General features: G+C 47.1%; 1 protein-coding gene across 1 annotated transcript in view; it reads left to right on the top strand.

The window, feature by feature from the left end:
* The window catches only part of EndoG (Endonuclease G), a 67135-nt gene that overhangs the window by 8385 nt on the left and 38910 nt on the right, over positions 1–19840 (top strand). Inside the window, exon 2 of the mRNA XM_045744978.2 lies at positions 4848–5102. Within this exon, the coding sequence (XP_045600934.2) occupies positions 4881–5102 (222 nt within the window). The 5' untranslated portion in view covers positions 4848–4880. The remainder of the gene's footprint in view (positions 1–4847; positions 5103–19840) is intronic.

Below are 19840 nucleotides of genomic sequence, written 5' to 3' on the forward strand. Positions count from 1 at the left end.
GTGTTGTTTTGTATTTGTCAAATCTCTCTTTGTTTCAAATGTGTTCCATTTGTTTTGTATTTGTCACTTACGTTTCAATAATGGAGCAGCCTACCCGACAAACACTGAACGAACCTTTATGGCATTTGTCCATTTTTCAAATTGTTTCAACAGTTCTTTTATTTTTTTATTATTTAAGAAACATGGAGCAGCCAACCTGTAGACCATCGAACAAACCTTTTTGACATTTGTACTGGTTTTCAAAATTCTTCATTTTTTTTATTATTTACGTTTTTTGTATGTAAGAAACATGGAGCAGCCTACCTGCCGACTACCGAACGAACCTTTTGCTATAAGACAAATGAAAAATAAATATTGAGCACATTTGAAGAATGGAAAATGTCATAATGGTTTGTTGAGTGTATATGTAAGGTAGGCTTCTCCATTATTGAGACGTAAATGACAAATACAAAACAAATGGAACACATTTGAAACAAAGAATGATTGTTATAATGGAGCAGCCTACCTGCCGAACAGCGAACGAACCTTTTTGACATTTGTTGTATATCAGATATTTCATTTCTTTTTTCCTACAAAAACGTCAATGCTTTGCAACATCTCAGCAGTCACCCCTTTATATCCCAGCATCATTAGCATCTTTAAACAAGAACAACATAATTTATGTGTATCGTCGGAGGCGTCTAAGAATGTGCAAGAAGCAGCGCGACCCCACCATGTGGTGTTGACGTTGCTGAAACCAGCGTTCGCCATACGGGACGATTTGATGCCGATCGGTCCGTTCATTATCCAAAATGTTCGTCTTTTGGGGCAATCGTTATGCGAGGTTCCACTGTATTTTGGTGATTTTTTGTTTTTTGAACATAAAAGTAATTATTATATATCTTGCCATGGGTCCCAAGAAAGTCAGTGGTAAGGTTCAACATATGAAAACACATGTGAGGATGTTGACCAGACCACACACTAGAAGGTGAAGGGACGACAACGTTTCGGTCTGTCCTGGACCATTCTCAAGTCGATTGTCTTGACATTCTCAAGACAATGAACTTGAGAATGGTCCAGGATAACCATAGAGGCAGTACAGAATGTCCCTTCCTCAAAAATTAAGAAAATGTGGGCAGCATGGAAAGAACTGCAAACTTTTGCTGAAATGACTCGCCCAAATCAAGCTGAAATAGAGGAATACAGAGAACATATACGGCATGCATAGACGAGATAAAACACCTAAATTATTGGGATCGTCTCAAAGCTCTCCAAATGTACTCTCTAGAAAGGAGACGAGAGAGATACCAAATAATATACACATGGAAAATACTGGAGGGCCAGGTCCCTAATCTACACAGTAAAATAACAACATACTGGAGTGAATGATATGGAAGAAAATGCAAGATTGAACCAGTGAAGAGCAGAGGTGCCATAGGCACAATCAGAGAGCACTGTATAAACATCAGAGGTCCGCGGTTGTTCAACGTCCTCCCAGCGACTATAAGAAATATTGCCGGAACAACCGTGGACATCTTCAAGAGAAAACTGGACTGTTTTCTAAGAGAAGTTCCGGATCAGCTGGGCTGTGGTGGGAATGTGGCCCTGCGGGCTGCTCCAAGCAACAGCCTGGTGGACCAAACTTTCATAAGTCAAGCCTGGCCTCGGGCCGGGCTTGGGGAGTAGAAGAACTCCCAGAACCCCATCAAGCAGGTACAAGCTGCAGTAGGCCATTACCTTAATCTTTTCAATGACACTGTGATGCATCACTACAGACAAATGTTAAAACAAAGGGAAAAACAAATCTCCATTTTTAGTGAGACAAACAAGCAGTAAGCCACAAGCAGGTCCTAGTTGTATGCAGGCAAAACGTAGGAGTGTGTGTACCCTAGAGAAATCGTCACTGCCTGATGTTATAATGGAAGGGGACTCCTCTTCCAAACAGTAACACCTCTCCTCATCCCCCCTCCTCACCATCTTCCATATGCCAACAAGAGTCCTCGATAAAGGTAAGATAAACATATGTACTATACTGTATTGTAGTTAGAGAATTTTTTTTATTCAGTATAAAATGTATTTTTAAGTTTATATTTTTGGGGGTGTGGAACGGATTAATTTCAATTCCCATTATTTCTCGTGGGAAAATTTGTTTCGACTTACAATGTTTCGCCTTACGGCCCGTCTCTGGGAACGGATCAAAATCGTAAGTCGAGGCCCCACTGTATCTCTTCTTCTTTCTTGGTGAATATCAAGTCCAGCATTGAAGACATATCTCTCTCCCTCATGCTTGTAGATTATTTAATGTGTTGATACATGAATGTCTCCAGAATGAGGTTTATGAATCTAACAGTCCAAAATTTCTTCGTTTTTGCTTCGTAGGCCTCTCACTCTATCGATTTCAAGTTAGTCACAAAGTGCCAACTGTCGTGATCTAACCTTATATGCTCTTACCACCAGTGCTAAGGAGGCCATGTCTTGGACAACCACCAGTGCCGAGGTGGTTTATGTCTAGACCAACCCAACAGTTCTTAGGTGGTTTATGTTTTGGCCAACCACCAGTGCTGAGGTGGTTTATGCCTAGACCAACCACACCAGTGTTGAGATGGTTTATGTCTTGGCCAACCACCAGTCCTGAGGTGGCTTATGTCCAGACCAACCCAACAGTGCTTAGGTGGTTTATGTTTTGGTCAACCACCAATCCTGAGGTGGTTTATGTCTAGACCAACCACCAGTGTTGAGGTGGTTTATGTTTAGGCCAACCACCAGTGTTGAGGTGGTTTATGTCTTGGCCAACCACCAGTGCTGAGGTGGTTTATGTCTTGGCCAACCACCAGTGCTGAGGTGGTTTATGTCTTGGCCAACCACCAGTGCTGAGGTGGTTTATGTCTTGGCCAACCACCAGTGCTGAAGTGGTTTATGTCTAGGCCAACCACCAGTGCTGAAGTGGTTTATGTCTTGGCCAACCACCAGTGCTGAAGTGGTTTATGTCTTGGCCAACCACCAGTGCTGAAGTGGTTTATGTCTTGGCCAACCACCAGTGCTGAAGTGGTTTATGTCTTGGCCAACCACCAGTGCTGAAGTGGTTTATGTCTAGGCCAACCACCAGTGCTGAGGTGGTTTATGTCTTGGCCAACCACCAGTGCTGAGGTAGTTTATGTCTTGGCGAACCACCAATGCTGAAGTGGTTTATGTCTAGGCCAACCACCAGTGTTGAGGTGGTTTATGTCTTGGCCAACCACCAGTGCTGAAGTGGTTTATGTCTTGGCCAACCACCAGTGCTGAAGTGGTTTATGTCTTGGCCAACCACCAGTGCTGAGGTAGTTTATGTCTTCGCCAACCACCAGTGCTGAAGTGGTTTATGTCTAGGCCAACCACCAGTGTTGAGGTGGTTTATGTCTTGGCCAACCACCAGTGCTGAAGTGGTTTATGTCTAGGCCAACCACCAGTGCTGAGGTAGTTTATGTCTTGGCCAACCACCAGTGCTGAAGTGGTTTATGTCTAGGCCAACCACCAGTGTTGAGGTGGTTTATGTCTTGGCCAACCACCAGTGTTGAGGTGGTTTATGTCTTGGCCAACCACCAGTGCTGAAGTGGTTTATGTCTTGGCCAACCACCAATGCTGAAGTGGTTTATGTCTAGGCCAACCACCAGTGTTGAGGTGGTTTATGTCTTGGCCAACCACCAGTGCTGAAGTGGTTTATGTCTTGGCCAACCACCAGTGCTGAAGTGGTTTATGTCTTGGCCAACCACCAGTGCTGAGGTAGTTTATGTCTTGGCCAACCACCAGTGCTGAAGTGGTTTATGTCTAGGCCAACCACCAGTGCTGAGGTAGTTTATGTCTTGGCCAACCACCAGTGCTGAAGTGGTTTATGTCTAGGCCAACCACCAGTGTTGAGGTGGTTTATGTCTTGGCCAACCACCAGTGTTGAAGTGGTTTATGTCTAGGCCAACCACCAGTGTTGAGGTGGTTTATGTCTTGGCCAACCACCAGTGTTGAGGTGGTTTATGTCTTGGCCAACCACCAGTGTTGAGGTGGTTTATGTCTTGGCCAACCACCAGTGTTGAGGTGGCTGATATCTTGGACAACCACCAGTGCTGAGGTGGCTGATATCTTGGACAACCACCAGTGCTGAGGTGGCTGATATCTTGGACAACCACCAGTGCTGAGGTGGCTGATATCTTGGACAATCACCAGTGCTGAGGTGGCTGGTATCTTGGACAAGATCAAAACTTTGGCTGCCAGCATATTTCGATAAATATCTTGAGATATATTTTTTTTTTTTTGAGATATATACAAGAGTTGTTACATTCTTGTACAGCCACTAGTACGCGTAGCGTTTCGGGCAGGTCCCTGGAATACGATCCCCGCCGCGAAGAATCGTTTTTTCATCCAAGTACACATTTTACTGTTGCGTTAAACAGAGGCTACAGTTAAGGAATTGCGCCCAGTAAATCCTCCCCGGCCAGGATACGAACCCATGACAAAGTGCTCGCGGAACGCCAGGCGAGTGTCTGACCACTACATCTTATTTATTTATTTATTTATTTATTTATGCATATACAAGAATGTACATAAGGAATGTGAGGATACAATTATGGTAATTACAGTCTTGTAAAGCCACTAGCACGCGCAGCGTTTCGGGCAGAAACGCTGAATAGTAGAAATCTGAATAGTTATTGAATCTACTCACTTAACTGAGTTGTCATAGATAACCTTGCTCAGTTCAAAATAATATTTTTATAAATACAAAATTTATTCCTCTTGTAAACCAAAAAGTAGAGTAGTTGAAGGGGGTTAAGACTGACAAATTTGTCCATCTGTTAGTGTTGCTTTTTTATAAGTTGTTTATTTTAACTTTCTTTTTTCAGATTCAGAAGACAGCCAGGCTACCTGCATAAAAAATGTCAAAATTTCTACAACGAGGATTACAGTTGGCTGGCTTAGGAGGGGCTATGGGAGTGGGCTGGCTCCTGGGTAATAATGGCTCGCACAAGTCGAGCATATTGTCTTCTTTTCCTGTTCTTGAAACGGTTTCTGCAGCTGCTATTCAAGGCAGCATTATGAACATGGAAGTGGCAGACATTGTTCCTCCTCCTGCACCAAATGCCCCACGGATATCACAGGTCTGTAACAGTTTTAAAGAATTTTCTCATGTTTATTTCTAGATGGAAAAATCATTTGAAATGTTGATATCTTTTAAAGTGAAGTGTGAAGCTTGTCATGCTAGAACCATATTGCATGATTGTGCCTTATCCTTTCAAATCTATCTGCCCCTCTTGAAAGCAGCGAGCTCTGTTGTTGTTTCCCTCAAGATGCCACTGACATGTTTTACAGGCAATATTTATAAATTGAGTGTATAATATGATCAGGACCATAATTTTGCTCATAAATGAACACTACTTATTTCTGCCTGTATGCAAAGTGTACATTAATTCCCTTCATTTGATTCCTAATTGCAAAAGCAATTTACAGTACTAGTGAAAGCAAATGTGTTACATATGTAGGAGGAGTTAGAGGCCAGGAGAAATCTTTCTTTGAGATAATTAACACTTCCACTTCACGATACTGCTAGGGTCGATCTTGCTACTTATCCGTAAAATGCTCGGCATGGCTGTAATAACCAATATGAGCCCCGCTACTGCTATTGTAATAACGGATGCTCTACCGATCTTGTAATACTGTACCTGTATATTAACACTCAATCCGTCATACGAGGACCTAAACAATTACTCTATATACTTTGAGATCTGCATAGGCAACTAAAGGGGGGGTGGGGGTAGAGAGTGAGAGTGAGTGAGGGGGAGAGAGAGAGAGAGACTAGGGAAAAAAAGCAAGTGAGAGGGAGAATGAGGGGGAAAGAGTGAGCGAGAGTGCAAGAGAACAAGAGACGGAGGGAGAGCAAAGGGCACGAGTGAGAGAGAGTGAAGGAGTGTGTGAGCGAGGGAGAGAGAGGGAGAGAGAGAGAGAGAGAGAGGAATATTAGCTGCTACAGCCTTCGTATGACTTACAAAGTAAGAATTAGAGCTGCCACTACCCTGAGTTTACCGGAGAAAACCATAGGATCTGTAGATTGTATAACATCCAACTGGGACAGGTGTACGAAACAAATGATTAGTAACATGATCCTGGCCTGTTACTTGAATAATCCTGAGATCACTTGGGGTATACTATAGAATACATGGGAGTACGATGGGACACTCTTGGTATTGACACAATTCACTAAGGGACAAAAGGGGGGAGGAGCATTGAATAATTAAGGGCACTAGGTCACTAGGGGTTAAAAGAGACAGTAAGCCCAATATCACTAAGACAGGAACCATTAATAGACACTGGAATGACACTTGAGTATGACTTTACTTAACACACTGTAATAGACATTTCCTAACTAAAGTTTCTAACCAAGGCAAAGATAATTTGATTGATAATGTGCTGGGCGCAGGAGAGAGACGTTCTTACTATCCGGATATTCCACATGAGCTCGAGATGATGTTCTTCCCGTGAGTCACACACCCACTTCCACCCTCCACTCCTGATCCCACTGTTCTGTCCTGCCCATGATCTCCTGCTCTCCAGCTGAATATGAGGGCTTTGGCTTGCTTGATGTGAAAATGTGAAGATGTTTGATGTGAAGGGGTTAATCCCTGTAGATTATCATGAAGGTATCAGCTCTGATCACCTCGTGACTACGTGACCGTTGACCAGTCCCCCTGGTTAGCTTCTTCAGAGATGTGAATTTTCCATTGTTTTGTGTCGCCTGTCTGGCGCTCTTCCTTGTCAGTTCTGGAGCTGATGAATACCACATTAACATACCAACCAACCTGATAACTTGGTAGGGAGGCAGGGAGTTGGGGAGCCATCAGGGCTCATACAGAGGCATTTCATATCATTTAATGCTTGGTTTCTGGAGGGAGCTTCCTGAAGCTAACTAACCACAGAGAAGAAAAAGCGGGACTTACCAGGAAGGAGAGGCAGCTTGCACTAGGACAAAGATGAGAATACAGGCTGGTGGATACTCGAATATTTTTATCAGACAGTGGTCTGTTTTGATTTGCCTACCTTTCTGGGTCCTCCCCCAGCTGATGGCAAGTATGACATACTTTAAATGTAGTGTTCATGGGCCATTGCTCCCTGCACCTCTTTGGGGGGACGCCAGGTTCGGGCTCATGGTACCCAGTAGTCTTGAGGACTCTGTGACTGATGACCCCAACTAATATAGCACTATATCAGTTTGGATAGCTTCAGGGACCCAGAAAACGGGCATTTTATTACATTCATTGCTGGGTTTCTGGTTGGTCCTCATTGGCTCCCCTGGATCCTCCCTTCTCTTTTCAAAATTGTCAGTTTGCCTTAACTCAGTTCTTGACTGATAAGGTGCACCAGCTGAGCCACTAGTACCTAATGCTGACACCTTGGGTGGGTAGGTAGAATTTGAGTATTTTCTCAGTGATTTAGTAGCCTCTGTTCCTTAGACCTCAGTGAACGAACCATGTTGTGGCCTCTGATTTCTGGTAGGTTTTTAATGACTTCCGAGGCCCTGATACGATTGGATATGTGAGGAGCTATCCAGAGCAACTTGCAACATGGAGCCAACAAGGACTCATCAAAAAGTGGCATTTCATTACATTCAGTGATTATTTTTTTTATCCATTTGGCATTTTTTGAGCTGGTTTTACTTTTGCCCCGCCCCCCACAGTTGTGTTTCCAGGAGGTGATAGGTCTCTTGGACTCGTCTTTTTTCCACAAGTTTGCACTGTCTCATCTTTCTCCGGCATATGTGGGGGCAAACATGCCTCACTTTCTGCTGCAAGGGTAGGTCCTTGTTTTCTTTCTTGGTCTTGCTTCATTTGATATCAGGTCTGATTTTCCTTAGCTCAGGTTTGGGATACCATTCTCCTGGCTTGCACACTTTTCTCTTGACTTTGAGGATTTGCCAGTTTCTGTCATCTATGAATACTCAGTGGCATGTGTGGCACTTGCATTGTCATTACAAGATCTTCAGCTGCCCTCAGGTGGACCTCTTTGCATTAGTGTGGTCTCTGGTTCTTCAAGCTGCAGTGACCCTCATTGACCATGAGGTTTTCACAGATGCCATTCCCCTGGACTGGAATCAGTGAGTTTTCCTTTATCTCTTCCTGCCAGTTTGGTTCTTCTTTTCCTGTCCAGACAGATGATGTCTTTACAGGAAAAGCCCTTCCTTGATGGTCCATGGCTCTCCACCAAGCTTTGTGTTTTTTTTTCAGTCTGGTTATCCACTATCTGTAGGGGTTGAGATGGCGAATCTTCTGGTATCGCATATACAACTTTCGTCTTGGCAGTAGTGTGTAGCTGTTTGGCAGTCGTTTTCATCTTTTTCTGTTTATTCACTGCTTGTCTTCATTGTTAGTTCCAATTTTTTTGTCCTTCATGTCTTGTCTTTTTGTCAAGAGGCATCTCGTGCCTAATTCTATCGCTTCCATTTGCTTAGCTTTATTATACCCATTTTCTTTGGCCTTTGATGTGGACATTTTTATTTAAGCTGGCTTTTCCTTTTTATCACTTTCAGCCTACTACTTCTTGTCCACGAGCCTACTTGGTCTCTAGATAATGTACTTGTTTCTGAGGAGAGCCCCTACGACTTCCTGGAGCTTATCGGGCTAATGTATTTTATATTAGACCGGGACATTAGTTATGGAGTTCAGACCTACCAGGGACCATGAGCCAGAACCTGGCCCCTTCAGAGAGGTTTCAGGGAGCAATTGCCCTGGAAAACCCCTGTGGTTGGGGTTTTCCTTATCTGCCATCAACCGAGGTTAGGCACCCAGAAAGGTAGGCATAACAAGACAAACCCCACATGGTAAGAAACTAACAATAAAAACCGAGCAGAGAGGTAGAACTCCCTTCAGTCCCACAGAAACAAGCAAACGTAACACACTACTGCCACACCGCTCGTTCGCGCAGCCCTCCCCTTCCCGAGAGGGGGAGGGGGAGCCACGGATCTCACCACGCCGGGTGCATAGCACTACGGTTCATAAGCTAATGTCAAAAGGGACAGAAGCTTCTCTGCCCTCAGTTTCCTAGGCGGTGTTTGTCTCGGTGGTGCTCACTGCTGTGTTATTGTGTTGTGTGGTGGCCAGGTGTTCCTCATCAGTACCGGGGCTGCATGCGCCTAGGGGCTTCCTTCCCTAAGCGCCCTGTGAGTACTACCCCTGCGTGTCAGGGTTATCTTCCCTGGGGCGTTCAGGACCCATTCCCGTATGGGTTCTTGCTGCTCGGCATTTGTCTCACCCTTGAGGCCAGCTGGGGCTTGGGACCCTTATTTGGCCTTGGGTAGGGACTGGTATTGTGCTGGTTGGGTTTTCAAGGTGTTGCGCGACCTGCTACCTACCCGGCAACCGGTTCTTGTTGCATCTGGGGATGGTGCACTTTTGCGGGGTTTTTCTTTTCTTTTTATTTTCATTTGCCTGGTAGGGGTCTGCCTAGTGTGGCTATAGTTCCACTGGTGTTGTTTGGTGGCCCTCTGCTAGGCCCCCATGATTGTACACTTCGCAGGGGTTTTCAGTGTTAGCATCTACCCCTTGTTAGATTTGGGTGTTAACCGGTTAGCAACACCTTGTCCTACTTTCCATAGTCGTCACCCTATGGGCTCTGGAAAACCCTGTCGGGGCTCGGTGGCCCAGTGGATGTGTCTTTCAGGTTCCAACCCGTCTTGTGCAGGTTCGTTGGTTGCTGTACCCTGACAGGGTGACAGTTGCCTCTTTTATCTCCGTCATGCTGCCTGTTGGGTCACTGACACCTTGACCTGGAGTCTTGTGAGTTGTGTTCTCTGCTTGTTCTCCAGTACTCTTCTGATAGCCTTACTGTTAAGAGTACAGTACAACCTCGATTCAATGTACTATATGGATCAACCCCAGTGCGTTGGAGCGTTGGATTCGTTGCAAGAGGTGACCTTCAGGAGGCATTTGCATCAGTGTCTCTTTTTTTCTTGTACACAATAAAAATGCATTTCGTATTATATACTGTATCTATAAATTATTACCCTACTAAAAAATACTGTGTTACATTTGTTATTTACCTTATTGTTGGAGTTATGTCCATCTTAAAGTCTCATGGACTGGCACCTTTGGTGATGGGGCTTCAGGCCTGTCACTTTCGTTGCCTTCCTTAGTTTGTATTTGGCACCTCGCGTATTTATGCATCTTTACCGGGTCTTGTGGCTCATCTGCTGGATTCTCTGAGTTTGGCTCTCCGTGCGGTTCATGTCCAGGGAGTGTCCAACGTCCTGGAAGACGACATGACTCGGTTCATTCCCCTGTTCATGGAATGGACGGTTGACCCCGACTTGTTTCGTTGGCTCTGCCGGACGTATGGGCTTCCGGATATGGACTTCTTTGCGTCGGCATGGTCTCAGCATCTCCCATTCTATGTGGCGTCCTTCCCTGCTTGTGAGGCGTTCTCGGTGGATGCCTTTCGGCAGGACTGGCCGAGGTGGGGTTACCTGTACCTCTTCCCCTTGGTCCAGCGGTTACTTCGGGTTCTGGCTCGGTTGGAGTCCTTCCCAGGAAGAGTAGTTCTCATGGCCCCTAGGTGGCTGGCCCAGCCTTGGTTTCAGGCACTGCTTGCTCGGTGTTCGAACCCGGGGCGTTTCTCGCGGCTCCGCCTTTTTCGGCAGGTCGGACCGGTCCGGTACATGGCTGGTTCGGCCTTCTCCTCTGCTGTTCTCATCTGATCTTTTTGACGCGGGTGTATCACTATCTCTATGGTGATCAGGTGGCTTCGTTGATGGTGTCCCACCGGCGAGCTTCGTCTTGGCAACCGTATGAGGTGTCCTGGTGGTCTTTTCGCCATTTTCTTGCTCTTCGTTGGTTGTCTTCTCTTTCGGATTGGGTTGTTTTGTCCTTTATTGGTTTTTCAGGACCATCATTTGATGCTTATTACTGTCGCCTCGTATCGTACGGCTCTGGCTGAGCCGCTCCAGCTTGCGTTCGGGGTGGACGTCACATCCGCCTTGTTCCATACACTTTCTCGTGCTATGTGTTACCTCCGGCGTGCTCATGCGCCTCCTGAGCACATGAGCAGGCTGGAGGTAACACATAGCACGAGAAAGCATGCTATTTGAGAGCACCCTGTCCATCCTTGGACAGGGTGCTCTCATATCTTTCCTCTCCTTGGTTTGTGGTGGCCCCTTCAGTTCAAGATTGTTTTTTTCAAAGCAATGTTTTTATTGGGATTGGCCTTTGGGGGTCAGGTCGGGGAGCTTCCTGCTCTCTTCCGGCGCAGGGGTTTCTGCTCTTTTGGTTCTGGTGATAGGTTTGTACATTTGCAGCCTTCTCCATCTTTTCTGGCGAAAAACGAGTCTGCTGCTTTCCGGAGGGGATCCTTGGGTTTTTGATGCTTGGTTGGTTCCGCCGGGGGTGCATCATGTGTTGTCCAGTTGCTGTTCTTCGCTGTTACCTGCGTGCCTTGGCTGTGGTGGCTGGGGATGCGCTTTGGGTTGATCCGGTTTCCCTCGTTCCCCTGTTCCAAGGCTCGGGTCTCCCAGGTCGTCCACAGGGTTATTATGTCTAGTCAGCCTGCAGTCTATCCTTGCGCCCATGACGTTCCGACGTTTGCAACTTTGGCTGCTGTGTTTGGTAACGTTTCTTGGGCTCATTTTCGGGCATGGGAATTTTGGAGGTCGTACAGGGTCCTGGCTGCCCGTTATTTGGTGAGCGTGTCTGCCCCTGGGCGTTCTTGTGTTGCTTTGGGTCGCAGGTTGCAGCCAGTTGTCTCGACTTTGAGTTGAGGAGTTTGTGGTGGCCGCCTCCCGGGGTCAGTCCCTCTTTTTCCTTCTCTTTGGGTATGTAGCTCCAGGGAGTTGTAGGGGCTCCCCTACCTAGAAAACCAGCGTTGAATGTAGTGAAACACCATTTTCAGTGCGAGCCCCAGAGGCTCCCTGGCAACCCTCCTTTCCACCGGTCGGCAGTTGAGGCTTAGGTTGGTTGAGGCTTAGCTTCCGAACTGGAGTGCTATGCAACCAGCTCGGTGAGGTATGGCCCCCCCCCCCTCTTGATGAGGGGAGGGCTGCGCGGACGAGCGGTGTGGCAGTAGTGTGTTACGTTTGCTTGTTTGCTTGTTTCCTTGGGATTGAAGGGAGTTCTACCTCTCTGTTCATTTTTTGTTGTTAGTTTCTTACCATGTGGGGTTTGTTGTGTTATGGCTACCTTTCTGGGTGCCTAACCCCGGTCGATGGCAGAGAAGGAAAACCCCCAACCACAGAGGGGTTTTCCAGGGCCATTGCTTCCTGAAACCTCTCTGAAGGGGCCAGGTTCTGGCTTATGGTCCCTGGTAGGTCTGAACTATATAGCTAATGTCCTGGTCTAATATAAAATACATTAGCCTGATAAGCTCCAGGTAGCCTCCAGACCTCACCCAGAAAATGGTGTTTCATTACATTCAACGCTGGTTTTTTCTTTAATTTCTCGTTCCTCTTTGACTCTTTGTTCAGATCATCTTCCCGAGATGATCCTGATTTTTCTGCTCTCCTTCATAGGCAAGAGTTGTGTACTTTATATTCAGAGTTGTTTTATTCATCTGAAGCCATCATCATTCATTTAGGTTTGAATGTGATGGCAGGGATGTCCATAGGAGTTCTTTGGTTACTTATCTTTGACTGGACTGTAGAGCGACGTTCTCGCTTCTTGTAGGTCGGTATTCAATCCCTGACCATCCAAGTGGTTGGGCATTATTCCTTTCCCCTCTCATCCCTATCCCATCCTAAATCCTTATCCTGATCCCTTTCAAGTACTATATAGTCATAATGGCTTGGTGCATTCTCCTGATAATTACCTTGTCTTCCTCTGTTTTCCCAGTGGTGTTTTAATTCAGTGGTGTTACTGGATTGTTACTGTTACTGAGTTACTGGATTCTTCTTCCCTCTTCCGCTATAGGCTCCATTTTTCTTTGTACTCTGTGGGGATATAGTTTGGGCATCCATTATGGGAAGTACTTTCAGAAATCTCATCAGTACAGTATTTGTCAAACATTTGCTTTGCACTGCTGAGGTGGCACATACTTATTGCAAGAAAAATGAATGATGGTCTTGTGGGTGAAAGATTGTAGAGAGAGGTATGAGCTGGGTACATGACGTCACAGTGTGCTCTACCTCCCTGGAGACACAAAGCTGGGATGCTTAGGTGCCCCTGGGCATTCATAGCGAGTGGTTGCATTGTGCGTCTTGCTCTGGCACCTTGCTGTGTTTTATCGTAGTTGTGGTGTTGGTGGTATTATATTGTTCTTGTGGCACCTACCAAAGAAATTAGAAATAAGCAAAGAAACCATTACTGAGGTCATTGCTTTAACCCTTAACATGCTCGGGGTCTAATATCCTGCTATCCACACAGGCGCATGTCATTTTGAAAAAAAAAAAAATTTTTTTTTTTTGCTAATCTGTTAAGTTCTGTTTACTGATCACGGGAAAAAAAAAAAAAATTCTATTGTACTTACTTTTGTTGCAATAGAGCCGAGAAGCTCTGCGATGACGTCACAATCTGCATGTTCGCTCATGCAGTACACGCCCGGGAGATGTTGTGCGCGGTCCTCAAACAGCCAGAGTTGCCACAAATATATTTTCGCGCTATTTATTTACAATGTCTAAGCGCATTTTATCTAATTTTTTTTCACTAATTGTGTTTCAAATACTGTTTGAACATATTTTGTATCAATAATTGTTGCATATTTGAGTATACACAGGCGCACACAAATGTTTTCAATAACGGCAATATAATATGTCATTACAGTCTATTATATTATATGTTCTGCTTATATGTTTACATATTTACACACTCGCACACGCTATACACACTTTGAAGCACACTTAGAAGATTTCTAGACTGTGGTAGTCATTGAAGTAGTCGACAGCACATAATGGGATACCACACGTTTCACACCATGTTTGCACAAGCTTCCGTTTCTTGTCTCTACGTGTCGTTGTTTTACACACCAAGCAATCACGTTGGGCTATTACACGCTTCACACCAGGTGGCAAATACTTAAGTTTGTGTGCTAGGAAGCCTTCAGTGTGAGCGAGGCGTGGAGTACCAGCATGCTGCAACAGTGGGTTTATGATGGGCCGCTGAATACCTGGGACATCTTTTGCAAACTTTCCTAATAACTGTATTGCAGCATCAAATACAAAGTCACGGAAAGTGGGCTTACGTCCAGTTCTCACAAGGTACATGTTGAAACAGTTCAGCATGCTCATGTCCACAAGATGGAAGAACACTTTTTTCGTCCACCTACATGTCTTCCGCACACACTCTGCAGTGCCAATCATCATGTCTGATTTATCAATCAACCGCATGTTGATATTATAGTCTAAAACACAGTCTGGCTTATATAGTGGTGCGTTTGTTTTATGGCTCACTTTCCCACTGTTCACCATTGTTCCATCATGAATTGTTGTCAACAAGTTCACCTCTCTTTTGTCTTTCCACCGAACTGACAGAATGTTATCACTTTTCCTTCTCTGACACTCACCAACTGCAATGTCGTTGTCAAACACAGGCATTTCCCTTCGTTGTGGCTTTACTGTACCAACCAATCCGGTTCTATTTTCTAGCAAGAACCGAGCTAGCAAGGGACTTGTATAGTAATTATCTGTGTATAAAATGTGTCCCTTGTTCATCCACGGAGCCATGATGGTCTTCACTACACTCCCCGAGAATCCATGTTCGTCGTTACCGGGAATGTCTACATCACTAGCCGAGTACAGAATCATGTGTAACACGTATCCTGTCTCACAATCACAAAGAACAAAAAATTTCAGGCCAAATCGGTTTCGTTTTGAGGGAATGTACTGTTTGAATGGAACACGTCCCTTGAAAAGTATGAGAGATTCATCAACCACCAGCTTCTGTGCTGGTACGTAAAAATCTCTGAATTTTCCAATAACATCGTTCATGTAGTGCCTCACTCGCCACAGTCTATCATCAGGTGTTCGGTCCTGAACACTTCCAAAATGTAGACACCTGAGGAGTATCTGAAACCTGTCTCGTGACATATATTTCCCGAATAAAGGTGTTGGTATTGTCTTGTCCTTGCTCCAATAGTCATTTATTGCATGTTTGTGACAGTGCTTCATCAACAAACAGAGTGCCAAAAACACATACATTTCCGCCACTGTGGTATTTTTCCAACGCTGCAGTCGTGAAAATTCTGTGATTTCCCTCTCAATCAGGTAAGCAGCATGCAGGTTCGTTTGGTGTACAATGTATTCCATGAGTGGTTCATCATAGAATGCTGTAAAATATTCCATCTCAGCCATGTCCTCACCTTGATTAGGGAAAAGGTTTGTAATCCCTACATCTTTATCGTCAAAGTGAGGAATATTAGGAATAAAATCGTCACCATCACTCCACTCAAGTACACCAGGCGTCCTGCGAGATGCAGAGGAAAGACGGCGAGGAAGCGATGCATACCGGCGACCAGGAGCTGAATACCGTCTGCGAGAAGCACGGCGGCTATGTGCACGTGAGGTGGATGCACGTGAGGTGGATGCACGTGAACACGAGGGTCTTGGTCCCTCATGTGGTGCCATGCGGTGGCGCTTGGCTGGGCGAGATGCTGCTGACGCGACAATTTCTCGCCCAGTTACACCACTGGTACCAGCCACAGGCTCAATAAAACTTTGATCTGAGTCACTAAACCCAGAAAAGGAGTCACCTCCCTCTGACTCGTCACCCTCAAACAGAAAATATCCACAGGAACTGTGAGGTCGTGGTAGAATTGGGGTAGAAAATGGGCGAGGAGGCATGGGAGAGCGTATAGGCCTCGCCATGGCATGGCGGTCATTCTCACTTTCACTGCTGCTGCTACAATCTCCCGACAACTGTGTATAATCCTCATCGTTGTCTGAATCGTCAAACACACTTTCTTCACCTTCAGAGAATAATTCGTGGGCTATTTGCTCTGGGGTGAGGGACTGAGTGGTGCGTGCCCGTGAGGCGTTTGACCGTGCGCTCGCCATGGTGACTCTCGCTAAACTGAGGCCTCCCATGCCATCGGAGCGTGAGCTGGATTTTTTTTCAAAATGGCCGCTGTTTACTAGAGCCCCTGGGCAGCGTATGGGACCCCCAGCTACACCGCGGGCCATTCAAATCGTGCGCGGTACCCATACACTTCATATGAAGTGAAGCGCAGTTGACTGGTAAAACGATTTACACTTCATATGAAGTGATGCGCACTTTAAGGGTTAAAGGAAGCATTCTATCAAAGTATGGAAATATGTTAATTGTGGCATGTAGCCAAGTCAACATGAGGAAGTATTGTGAGTGCTTCTGAAAGGGAAACACTAGTGATACTCAATCACAAAAACATTAGTCTAGTTGTTCCAGGAAAATGTTTTCAAGGAGTGATTGGAGAGTACCCTTCACGTTACTGCAAAGATAGACATTAAGAAGTCTAACTGGGATGGCCAGACCAATGTTTCTATGATGGTGAGTTACCATTGTTTCACCCTAGAAAGCGCACACAATACTTCCTCGTGACAACTTGGCTACACCCAACAATGAACTTTTCTGTGGGGAGCCCCTACGGCTCCCTGGAGCTTATCGGGCTAATGTATGTTATGTTAGACAGGGACATTAGCTAAGGAGTTCAGACCTACCAGGGACCAGCGCCAGAACCTGGCCCCTTCAGAGAGGTTTCAGGGAGCAATGGCCCTGGAAAACCCCATATGGTTGGGGGTTTTCCTTATCTGCCATCGACCGGGGTTAGGCACCCAGAAAGGTAGGCGTAACAAAACAAACCCCACATGGTAAGAAACTACAACAAAAACCGAACAGAGAGGTAGAAAACTCCCTACAATCCCAAGGAAACTAGCAAACAAGCAAACATCACACTTTACTGCCGCGCCGATCGTCTGCGCAGCCCTCCCCACCCCGGGAGGGGGAGGGGGGAGCCCCGGACCTACCGCGCCGGCTGCCAAGCTTCAGTTCGTTCGCTAATGTCAACCGGGATTGACACTTCTCTGGCCTCAGTTTCCTATGCGGTGGCCAGGAGTACTTCATCAGTGCCGGGGCTGCATGTGCTTAGTGGCTGACTTCCCTAAGCGCCCTGTGAGTACTGCCCTTGCGTAACAGGGTTATCTTCCCTGGGGCGTTCGGGAACCATTCCCATAGAGGTTCTTGCTGCTCGGCATTTGCCTTGCCCTTGGGGCCAGCTGGGGCTTGGGGCCCTTGTTTGGCCCTGGGTAGGGATTGGTATTGTGCTGGTTAGGGCGTCAAGGTGTTGGGCAGCCTGCCACCTAAGCGGCGGCCGGTTTCTGTTGCCTCTGGAGACGGTGTACTTTTGCGGGGTTTTTCTTTTGTTTTTCATTTTTCATGACTGGTGGGGGTCTGCCTAAGGTGGTTATAGTTCCACTGGTAGTGTTTGGCGGCCCTCTGCTAGGCCCCCGTGATTGTACACGTCTCAGGGGTTTTCAGTGCTATAATCTACCCTATTGTTATGTTTGGGTTTCTTAACCGGTTAGCAACACCTTGCCCGGGCTTCCTGTAGTTGTTACCCTACGGGCCCTGGAAACGCCTGTCTGGGCTCGGGGGACCATTGATTGTGTCTTCCGGGTTCCAACCCGTCTTGTACGGGATCGTTGGTTGCTGTTCCCGTGTCTCCGGGTGACAGTCGCCATTTTTACCTCCGTCATGCTGCCTGTTGGGTCACTGACACCTTGACCCGGAGTCTTGCGAGTGATTCTCTGCTTGTTCTCCAGTACTCTCCTGATGTTATTACTGTTCAGAGTACAGGCGGCATCCGTGTTGCAAGCTAGGTTAGGTTGCTGCAACATGCTTGGTTGGTTTCCCACTCGAATGCCCCGTGGCCGCCCCGTTTGGTTAGGTGCTGCTCGCCCCTTTCTCTCCATGTTCCCGGCTCCGGACCGTCTGCGGGTTTCGGGGTCGGGGCGGGGTTTAGTTGCGGCAGAGACTCGGGCGGTTTTCGGGGGCTGCCCCGTTCGGGTTGGGGACGGAGGTTTGAGCCTGTGCCTCCTGCCAAGGCTTCTGGGTCTTACCAGCGGCCCTTTCTTGTTGCCTTTCCCATGGACTCTTGCTTTTCTTTAAGGGCTGAGGACTTGGAGGACGGCTCTGCCCCGGGGCCTCTGTTGTTGGTTCCCGGGGCTGTGGGGGTTGCCTGCTAGCAGTTCTGGGGCGGTTTTGCCCCTTCCGGGGTTTTTCTGCTGTTGGGCGATGTTTTTCGCCCATCTAGTCTACTAGCTTCCCACATTTGCTGGCGTGTTTTCGTGTATTTAGCGTCAGTCACAGCCCCTGCTGGCGGCCATTTTCGTCTGCCGGTTTCACGGCGTGGCCACCAGGGCGGCGTTGCGGTTTGTTTACATGCGTCTGGGTGTGCGAGCGAGCGTCTCGGGTGAGTTTTCAAATTTTTGTCAGGGTTTTTGTTCTCCTGTTGTCGTTTCTTTGTTTTTCTGGTGTTTTCTTGCCGTTGCCTGTTCCTCTGGGAACGTTTGGGTGTTGATTTTGGGTCTGAGCCTGTGGGTTTAGGCTCAGTGCCCCTGGCTGGTATGCTTGCTCCCACACCTTGCCCCTCGGTTTTCGGTCTGTTGGGACCGTTTTCCCAGGGCGTTCTGCTGGGGGCTGTGCTTTGCCTTTCAGTGGTGTTCTCCGCTGGCAAATGTGGTGGTTTGGGCTCCCCCTGGTTCGATTCTGGGTTCCTTGGGTTCCTTGGTTTCGTTCTGGAGGTTTCTTCCTCTTGGGCCCCCTTTTGTGGGTTCAGGGGACTTTGTTTCCTCGTGTGACCCGGTTCTGCCTTTTGGGGTTCTGGGGTCTTCCTGGCTTGCAGACTGATCTTTTTGGGTCTTGGCACATGTTGTGGTTGTGCTGGGACTTTGCGGTTTTGCTGTCGAGGTGGGCCTTTTGATGCAGTTTTGTGCCTTCTTTGCCTGGCCGGCGTAGTGCTCTCTGCCACTAGTCGGCGACTTGTGCTTTTACAATATATGTCCTCACCTAGTTGTGCTTGTGGGGGTTGAGCTCTGGCTCCTTGGTCCTGCCTCTCAACCGTCTATCAACAGGTGTTTAGGTTCCTGTGCCTCTTGGGCTATGTCATGTCTCCATGTGACATGGTATGGGGGTCAGCCTCGTTATTTGTGTGTGGAGTCACCACATTACTTCCTAGTGCTTTCCCGTTCCCATTCTGACACTAAAAAAAAAAAAAAAAAAAAAAAAAAAAAAAAAAAAAAAAAAAAATCTATCTGTGGCTCTTTTGGGTACTCAGTTTCCACCTGTGTCCCCTAGTGCATGTGCCCCTTGTGTTACATAGCCTGTCCTTATCAACCCTGTTGATTCCCTTGGGTATCTTGACTGTGGTGATCAGGTCTCCCCTCACTTCATCTTCCAGCGAAGTGTGGTTTCATTCCCGTAGTCTCTCCTCATGACTTCGGTAGTGTACTTTTTCTTTCGGAAGGGGTTCTGTTCCCTTCTCTGTTGACTGGGCGCTGGGGGAGCAGCTTGCTCTGTTGCCTCTCGCTTGGTCCCGCTGTTGGTGGGCGCTTTGGGTTGTCTTCCGGCCTCTACTGGCGTCAGAGGACGGCTTCTCCCCCTTGGGGGGGGAGGTTCAGAGCTGGCGGGGTGGGCTTCTTCCCCTGCGCTTCGTCATTTCCTCTTCGTGGGTGCGTGGGGCGTGGTCGATCCGCCCCATCCTTCTGGGCTTCCCGTCTGCTCCTTGCAGTCATGAGCTTTTCCCGTCTGCAGTTCTTCTGGACTTCTTCAGTCTGCGCCCTGGATCCTCTGCCCTCCTCGGAGGACTGTTGTCTCCTGTTCGGATTCTGTTAGGGCCGGGTGCATGGATGGTGGCCCTGGACCTCCGGGTCACTTCTTGGCACGTTCCTCTCCAGTTTTTC

This window comes from Procambarus clarkii, chromosome 8, assembly GCF_040958095.1.
Source record: "Procambarus clarkii isolate CNS0578487 chromosome 8, FALCON_Pclarkii_2.0, whole genome shotgun sequence".
NCBI lineage: Eukaryota > Metazoa > Arthropoda > Malacostraca > Decapoda > Cambaridae > Procambarus > Procambarus clarkii.